General features: G+C 47.5%; 2 protein-coding genes across 2 annotated transcripts; both read left to right on the top strand.

The window, feature by feature from the left end:
- The first annotated feature begins 1,752 nt into the window (after positions 1-1,752).
- Positions 1,753-3,420, top strand: LOC135386082 (uncharacterized). The gene has a single exon (XM_064615810.1). The coding sequence runs from the start codon at positions 1,753-1,755 to the stop codon at positions 3,418-3,420; it is 1,668 nt and encodes a 555-aa protein (XP_064471880.1).
- Positions 3,421-3,569: 149 nt separating this feature from the next.
- LOC135386074 (uncharacterized) lies at positions 3,570-4,337 on the top strand. Its single transcript, XM_064615798.1, has one exon. The coding sequence runs from the start codon at positions 3,570-3,572 to the stop codon at positions 4,335-4,337; it is 768 nt and encodes a 255-aa protein (XP_064471868.1).
- The last annotated feature ends 4,848 nt before the right edge of the window (positions 4,338-9,185 follow it).

The following is a 9,185-nucleotide window of genomic DNA, read 5'->3' as shown; positions in this document are numbered from 1 at the left end:
TGACAATAGCAACTTTATTTGAACGATGATGAGTGGTCACTTTCATCTTCAGGGGCGCATTCTACCCCTTTGCCTGCCGCAACTTGGCGAAATGGAATACTAATGAATTGCCTCACAGTGAAGACCAAAGTACTAAGGTGTGCAGAACTTGATTGTTGAGAAAATTTTGATACAGTGAGAGGGCGAGATACCATGTGATTTAGAGACACTGAAAGTGTGGATCTGAAAGGTTGGTAGTGCAAGCAATGAAAAAGATTGTTCAACTTGTCGCACGTGGTAACGCGACAGGGCTGTAAAAGCCTCATTGAGTCGCATTCGATGAAGTAATACAACGTAATGACGAGAGTTATTTCGTGGCATTCGGAAACCTTGCGCTGGATGTACTCTTGCAAGCATGGCAGACTGATGCGTGTAATATTTTCACGAATTTCCTATATTTTCACCAAATTACGCGTAACACTGTGGTAGAGTATCGCATCCTGAGATGGAGAACCCCAACAAATCATCGAAAAGGTTTGTTGTCAGCGCTCCTCACCGAGATGTCTGTCCAGGACTCATGCTAACCACTGTCTCCTGTTGAGTCGCAGTTCTGGAACCCTCCATGAGTATCGTGCTCCTCCTCACCGAAGAAGCAAACACCCAAACCACTTTATTCTCGTATGATGATGGTATCCTCATCGGAGGTCCTTTGGTTATTATTACGTCTTCTAAGTTTTCTATGTAGACGTTGTTGAGAATTGACTTTGAATGTGTTGGGTTTTTTTGTTTTGGCTTGTATCGGTTGCTGCCGTGACGAAAGAGGAAGAGGAAGACGCAAGCTCGCTCGAAAGCGCACGGGGAATAAAAACGTTTTTTGTTGTTCTTAACGTTGTAGAACGAGTAGGATGGCTCGGAGCAACTGCCTCTAATAAACGGATTTTGGAAGAAGTTCGTCTATCTCGCTTTAAGGTTCTGCTACAAAGAAAAGTTGGTGCCGAAACCCCGGAGTAGCCGAACGTCAGCGACATATCAACGAAATCAACGTGATAGACGACTACGTGGACCAGCCCTTGGAAGGGAGCGTCTGAAGCGGAAGCGAGGTGCGATTCGAGCACCTGCAACGATACTTATTGACGGAATACAACAACTACTCAACGGACCACATTCACCCAGCCTCAGAGGTGATCTTCAGGAGAAGCTAGATCTCCTGAAAGTAAAAGAAACTGCGCTGGAGGAGCTGAATCTCGCCATTGAAGAAATGATATTGGACGACAAAGTCTACGACGAAGAGATTGCAGGCTCCCAGACATACCAGGACAGGATATGCGTAGCGAAATCCCGAGCTATACAAAAACTGAACATGGAATACGGCCGAGAACTTGCTGACGGATCGAGAAGATATGGCCAAGGCGGGGGAGATTACAGCACACTGGAGACTACAGGTAGCGGTACGAGAACCGTTACAGTGAAGCTACCGAAATTGGAAATCCCACGATTTAAGGGTGACCTCCGGAACTGGAATAGTTTTTGGGACCAATTTGATTCTACGATAAACAGCAATCAGTCAATTGCAAAGGTGGACAAGTTCAAGTATCCGCGTAGCTACCTCACTGACAAAGCTGCAACGGCGGTGAGTGGACTGTCGCTGACTGCAGAGAATTATGACATCGCTTTGGACTTGTTGAAAGAAAGGTTCAGCAAGAAAAGTCTCATCATCGATGCGCACATGTCACCAGTCAAGTAACGAAGCTCCGTGAGTTGTATGACACCGTCATGACTGGTGTCCGCTTTCTTGAAGCTCTCGACGTTGCGCAAACGTCTTACGGTGCTCTCCTACTTTCTGCGCTAAGGAAGGCTGTTCCCAGCGACCTCAACCTTGAATACGACCGGAAACACCTCGATGGGGAAGAGGATTTGACCTCGTATTTAGAGTTCCTGAGAATTGAAGTAACCAGTCAAGAGAGAGTTTACGACACGACCACAAAACCCGAAGGACGCAAGGGTTTGATCGAGAAGCAGTGGCAGTGGCCACAGAAGACTCCTCCGACCGGGGCTGCATTGACTGTTGCTGCAGAGACGACAAAATGCATATTTTGTGAATCCAACGAACACACTTTGGAGGATTGTGACGCTCCAATTTGGATTCAAGAGAAGAAAGAGAAACTGAAATCCCAAATGCGATGTTTTCGCTGCGGCCGACAGTATCATCGTTCGACGGATTGTAGGAATGTCAGCAGACTTCGATGTCTAAAATGCGGAAGACGCCATCTCAACGTTATGTGTGATCCGATAAACCAGCCTACTTCCGTGGAGTCTTCAGCCTTGGCTACGTCGGCAAGCTTAAGCACTGCAAGTTCTGCTGGTGTCACCATACTGCTCCAAACCCTTCGAGCCTGGGCGGAAAGTGAGACCGAACGGCAATTGGTTCGTGTGCTTCTTGATGGCGGAAGCCAAAGATCATTTATCAAGCAATCACTCTCGAAGAAACTCAACTGTCAACCAGTAGGGGAGGAACGAATATCGCTGTACACCTTTGGAACGGAATGCGCCAGGCAGAGGAAGTGTCGTCGGGTTCAGATTTGGCTCCGAAGTCAGTACGATAGAAGTGAGCTACCTATAGAAGCATTGGAAATGCACGATATTTGTAACGACGTAATGCAACTACCAAGCACGGATTTGGTTTCCAACCTTCATCGGGCCGGAATGCGTGTGGGTGACCTCTCTGTTGGAAACGTTCATTGTGAGCCTGGCATCGGTATACTTGTAGGCGCCGACTATTACTGGCGGACCGTTACTGGCGAGATACAGCACATCAGCGAGGACCTGGTAGCGGCAAACACTGTTTTTGGATGGACAGTACAGGGCCCATCGTCTTCAAGTTCAACTACAATATGTACGAACGTAGGAGTCATGCCGGTAAACGTCGAGTCTCAAGAAACGGAATTATGCAATGAATTACGAAAATTTTGGGGCTTGGAACATATCGGGATTCAGACGAACAGTAACCCGACGCATCAGGACGCCGTGTTTCAAGCCTTCAAGTCGACCATGAAGAACGTGAGCGGCAGATATCAGGTCGCACTGCCGTGGAAGACTGTGCACCCGTATTTACCGTCAAACGAAGAAGTAGCAAGGAAGAGGCTCTTTTCTTTAACGAAACAAATTACCAAGAATGAACACATGGCTGCCGAGTATGACAAGGCGATCAGACAGTATTTAGATGATGGTCATGCAGAAAAGGTTCTTCTCCCTCATGAAGTGGATGGGCCAACATATTACATGCCCCACCATGCCGTTGTCAAGCACGAAAGGGAAACCACCAAAATGCGCATCGTTTTCGATGCCTCTTCCAGTGCTCCCGGTTGTCCCTCGTTGAACGACGTTTTGGATTCTGGACCAAACCTTAATCCTGACTTGCTGGCAGTACTAATGAGGTTCTGAAAACAACGGATTGGAGTCGTTGCTGACATTGAGAAGGCTTTTCTCCAGATTTTCTTGAACAAGACTGATCGTGTTGCCTTTCGTTTTTTTTTTGGTATGCTGCGACGCCGAAACGTGATGTCACCGAACGAGAAATTAAGGTCTGGAGGATGACCCGTGTCCCATTTGGAGCCTCATCTAGTCCCTTCATTATGGCTGCTACGCTTCGTTGTCATTTTGAGAGTACTTCTTCGGCAGATCCATCTCTGAAGTCCCTGTGTGAGACGTTGAACGAGAGTTTCTACGTCGACGATTTGGTGACGAGCGTTGCCACACGGAATGAAGGGGAGCGGTTTTCCAGAGATGCTAACGAGGTCGTCAGAACAGCTGGAATGAAGCTACGAAAGTGGACGACGAACTCGCCGGATCTACAGAGTGAGTTCAGGAGAAGCAGCGAACAAGACGCGGAGGCTAATTCTCATTACAAGTCAAAAAAGGTTTTAGGACTCAGCTGGAACACCGCAACGGACACACTTCTGCTTTCCATGGACTCTCTTGTGAAATTCATCACCTACAAGACGGACACCAAGCGTTGCCTGCTGCAAGCAACCGCAAGAATTTTTGATCCTTTGGGGTTCCTTGCACCATACACTATCAAGGCGAAGATTCTTTTCCAACGAGCATGGGAGCAAGGACTCGGATGGGATGATCTACTGCCAGATGATCTCCTGTCTGAATGGCTGCGGTGGACGAAAGGGATCCCGGACGTTGCTCAAATAGCCGTACCCAGAGCACTTATAACCGAGGGACCAACAGCGAAGTACCCTGTGCATTGCTTTTGTGACGCTAGTATTCAAGCATACGGCGCCGTTGTGTACCTGAGGACGGAAACGGATGCCGGCACTGTCAACGTGAAGATTATAGCTGCTAAGGCTTGAGTAGCCCCGCTGAAGCGCGTTACGTTGCCACGTTTGGAGCTCCTTGCAGCACTGATCGGAGCGTGGCTAACTCACTACATTGTCGGTGCACTCCACGTTGAACGCTTCCCTGCGATATTTTGGAGCGATTCGAGTGTAGCGCTCTGCTGGATCAAGGCCAATGCAAGTCGATGGAAACCCTTCGTTGCAAACAGAGTAGTAGAAATACAAGGCCTATGCGATCCCTCTACATGGCACTACTGTCCAGGGGAACAAAATCCTGCCGACCTACTCACGCGAGGTGTTTTACCCAGGCAACTGCAAAACGATGAATTTTGGTGGACTGGACCAAAATGGTTGTCATCCATTGACATGGTCGGCTCGGTACCAGAGCCCAGAGCTCCTGGAACACCCACAGACATCGTCAATACTGAAGCGAAGGCGGTGGAAGTTACAGTTGCGGTTGTAAAGGGGGATCAATCTGCTCTCTTCGACCTCACCAAGCATAGTTCCTTCCTTCGTGTACTACGGATAACAGCGTGGATGAAACGGTTTATTTTGAATTGTCAACGACCACATGAAAAAGTATCTGGGCCTCTCATTACTGAAGAAATAAATGAGGCAGAAAAGTACTGGATTCGTCAGGTTCAACGTGAATGTTTCTCAGACGAATACGAAGTCCTGGCCAGTAACGGTGGAAGGATATCCTCAACTTCTCCGCTCCTTAAACTATCCCCCTACTTGGATCAAGATGGAAACCTTCGTTTGAAAGGAAGACTTCAAGAGAGCGACGGATATGCATCGCAGAAGCAACCGATTATTTTTCTGAAACATCACGACTTCACAAAGAAGTTAATAATGCGTACGCATCTTCGTTTGCTTCATGGAGGTGTACGAGACGCGCTTGTTGAGCTACGTGAGACATAATGGGTCATCAGTGGTAGACAAGCAGTGAAGGCTATGCTTCATCGTTGCCTGACATGTCAAAAGTGGCGCGCGAAGCCTGCGGAAGAGCCAATGGCACCACTCCCGAGGGATCGAGTTACCAAGGACGAACCTTTTTCAGTGGTGGGAGTTGATTTTGCCGGGCCTCTCTACTACAAGGGTGCTACCACTGATTGCAAGTCTTACATAGTAGTGTTTACCTGTGCCATCACGAGAGCTGTTCACTTGGAAATCGTCACGGACTTGAGCACGGCGACATTTCTGCTAGCTTTTCGGAGGTTCGTGTCAAGAAGGGGTGTCTGTCATACAGTTTATTCGGACAACGCCCTGACCTTCAAACGCGCACCTAAAGATCTTCGGCAGTTATGGAGCTCACTTCGTAGCGAAGAAGCCAAAAAATATTTCTCCAGCATTCGACTTCATTGAAAATTCATTGTGGAAAAGGCTGCATGGTGGGGAGGATTCTACGAGAGAATGGTGCGGTCGGTCAAGACATCTCTTCGAAAGGTTCTTGGAAGGAGCAGTTTAACACTTCCTGAACTCACCACAGTGCTCACCGAAACTGAAGCGACTATCAACTCCCGACCGATTACTTTCGTCTATGCGGAATCAGAGGAGCCGGAACCATTGACACCTTCGCACCTTTTAATTGGAAAACGGCTGACGCGACTGCCACCCTTCGTCACTTCAGCGCAGTTGCCTACTGGAACTCAGCAGCGACTGCAGAGGGCAATGCGGTACCGCGAGTCGCTACTGGAACGGTTTTGGCGAAGGCGGCGGAGTGACTACTTACAGGAACTACGGACTGCTCATTGGCAACGCGTTTCAGGCTCAACTGGTTTACAGACCGACACGTTGGTTCTCCTGAAGGAAGATAGGGTCCCTCGCGGCCTATGGAAGATCTGTCGAATCGTAAAGACGTTTCCAGGTAGAGACGGACACGTCCATTCATGTGTCGTGCAACTTCCGACCGGTGGAACGTTAAGGCGTGCAATACAGCACTTGTTCCCATTGGAGATCCAAGAATGAGCAAGCTCATTGCGGGGGAGTGTGGAGAATTGACTTTGAATGTGTTGGGGTTTTTTGTTTTGGCTTGTATCGGTTGCTGTCGTGACGAAAGAGGAAGAGGAAGACGCGAGCTCGCTCGAATGCGCACGGGGAATAAAAACGTTTTTTGTTGTTCTTAAAGGACAACGGAAACGAAATTTGTCCATTGCAAAAAGGGGACCGAACAAGGTGTAAATATTATGTAAAATTATGGTGCCACTAGCATTTTGCAAGTAAGCTGTGCGGATGGCCATATTTTTGACGATTACGAGCGCGCTGGGCCGCCCACCCGACACGATCGCCCATGGAGCGCGCCAAGCATTGCGGGAAAATCTGAGGAGCGCGTGACGTCAAATATCTCTCGCGCTGCATGTGCGGCTGCCCGGCACAAACACGGCGAATTCTGAATAACGCCTGAAGATGTTTGATTCGGAGATCTCGTGGAAGTCGGAAGACAATATATCCTATGAGAGATGGGTTCGTACATGCTTCTTCGTCTCCGTTCTTTCCCCGTAGCAGGAATTAGACGCACGCCGAAACACCAAATGAAATGAAGCGAAATGAAAGTCAGGAACTCCAACAGGAGAGCCAACGTGCGTCACTTCCGTGGTCTGCTACGGCGGCGCGGCGACGCTCACCAGGGGCTCAGAGTGCTCCACGGCCGAATTTTATATCGCGATTGTGGCGGCGTTTCAACTAATATACGCAAATCTAAGTCGAATTCCGGATTGTTTTGGTACACATCGCAATATGAGGCAAATAGCTTTGCAGCCTATTTTCGTTTCCGTCGTCCTTTAACGTTGTAGAACGAGTAGGATGGCTCGGAGCAACTGCTTCTAATAAACGGATTTTGGAAGAAGTTCGTCTATCTCGCTTTAAGGTTCTGCTACAGACGTAGCAGCAGTACAAGGTATTTTTTTAAACCCTCGAACTTACAAGAAGTGTTTATTCACCTACTTCCAGCTCTTTAGCTATTAGTCTTTCTTGAGGCACATACAATTCGTAATGCCCTACATTATGGGGTGGCGGTGTCGTGTTATTGCGTTTGCGATGAATCCGTTGAGATCTATTGCCCAGAATTAGCATTGAAACAATTGTGGAAGCGCTCAAAGTGCGAATTTGTCTAGTTGAATAAAGATAAGTTACCGGTTATCTTAGAGCGAAGTAAATGCAAATTCTCTGCGTGTCGTGCATCTAATCATCCGTATTTTGTTGTCCATATTATTGCCGTTAATCATGCCGACTGAAGATTTGAATGGTTTCCAACTATATCCTTGGCAGCGGCATACTGAGGCTGAATTCTTAAGCGTTTAAGAACATCTTCAGCATTCACTGCCGTGTTCGGACGCAAAATGGTGGGAAAATTACCGGTTTGTCCAAACCAGTGTCACAGTGATGTCTTTGCTCGAAAGAGCCCCAACTGGGAGGCTGTTCTCGCCGATTTTATCTCAGCGTCCCTGTAATGCTCTGCAAATATAGTGTTCTCCCACGACTCGACTATGACTCAGTTGGGTAGAATGCTTATTGCGTCACTGAGGTGAATCGTCTTGAAACTGTTCAGAAAAGAGCTATTCACGTCGTTGACTATTTTTTCGACGATGGATCCCGGCCTTTAAATTGACTGATTATAACGGCTTGTTGAAGCATTTCAGTTTCCTCCCATTGACTGCACGATGTAATATTGCTGATGCTTTGTTCACTTATAAATATGTAAATGCATGCACTAAATGTAAGCAGCGCGCTCCTATTGGATAGCGGGGAGCAACGTGCATTCCGCTGTCCAATCAGCGCGTTTTGCTTACTTTTCTGGACTCGTCAAGTTATTTTTGTTATCAGCGAGCCTCCTTCGTCTCTGTTGCTCATGTGTACTACTACTTTCATTGCCCAGGGTATAAACATCACTGTTGACAGCACATTGATCGACAATACATAAACTCGGTGTGATCCCGCTCTACGACGAATTCATCTACGGCGTTGCTCTGTTCAAGAGCAGGTTTCGCGCATGTGTAAAGTTTTCGCAGCTCTATCAGGGCGACCACAAACAAGTCACTGCCCCCCCCCCCCCCCCCCCGGTTAAAACAAGGAGCACTCACAAAGGCGTGCATTCACCACTCAAAAAGAACTAGTTGTATAGCAATTCACGGTTAGCACAAGCAAAACCGTACGAAATGTCCATATATAGCCACATATGAGATTACCATGTCCATAACGCAGCAGTTGAGCCGGTTTGCAACCGGTTTGCAACCTGCCCCCTTCCTCTGGGTCTCAGAAAGATGTTCACAAGGGCAAGGACCACTGGTCTGAAACTGCTTTTTCTAGCTCCTTCCTCTTTTCGTTATCTTTTGTTTCTGATTGTTTCGTTCCCCACATCACAATCAGCAATGTGGTTGAGTAACGCCCCTGGAGATGAAACTCCCCTTTCTTCATCTTCCAAAAAAGGTTGCTGTGTACTTCTTTTTTGCCGAATGGAACTGCGGGCCACTAGCCTGGATATGTCCCAGGTCGAAGTACTTAACTTTCGAGACTGTGCTTATCGTGCAGATAACAAAATGTGCTTTCCTTTTGAAGGACATGAAGGAGTTCAAGAACAAAATTGCGTGCTGTGTCCCTGAAGTATTTTTATCTCTTGCTAAGATGAACAAGGTAAGCCTTAAAATTTGTCACGTGATGCGGGAGGAAAAGTGAAATTTTACTCAAAGTATCACGTCTAAGATATCCACTTAGTGGCCACCATGATATGAGATGACATTTAACATCAATTGAAATACTGCCTCGTCTGTCAAGCTGCGCATGAGGAGTCACCATGCAAAATACTTTCGCCGTGCGGTGCGTTATAGCTGTGCAATCGAATTTACAAAAACAGCCCGAGAAAGCTGC

The sequence above is a fragment of the Ornithodoros turicata genome, chromosome 1 (assembly GCF_037126465.1).
Source record: "Ornithodoros turicata isolate Travis chromosome 1, ASM3712646v1, whole genome shotgun sequence".
Lineage (NCBI taxonomy): Eukaryota > Metazoa > Arthropoda > Arachnida > Ixodida > Argasidae > Ornithodoros > Ornithodoros turicata.
This window is presented reverse-complemented; position numbering and strand designations above follow the sequence as displayed.

What these genes read in the sequence shown, in the direction of transcription:
- LOC135386074 (XM_064615798.1), top strand. Translation starts at nt 3,570, where the DNA reads ATGACCCGTGTCCCATTTGGAGCCTCATCTAGTCCCTTCATTATGGCT.
- LOC135386082 (XM_064615810.1), top strand. Translation starts at nt 1,753, where the DNA reads ATGACTGGTGTCCGCTTTCTTGAAGCTCTCGACGTTGCGCAAACGTCT.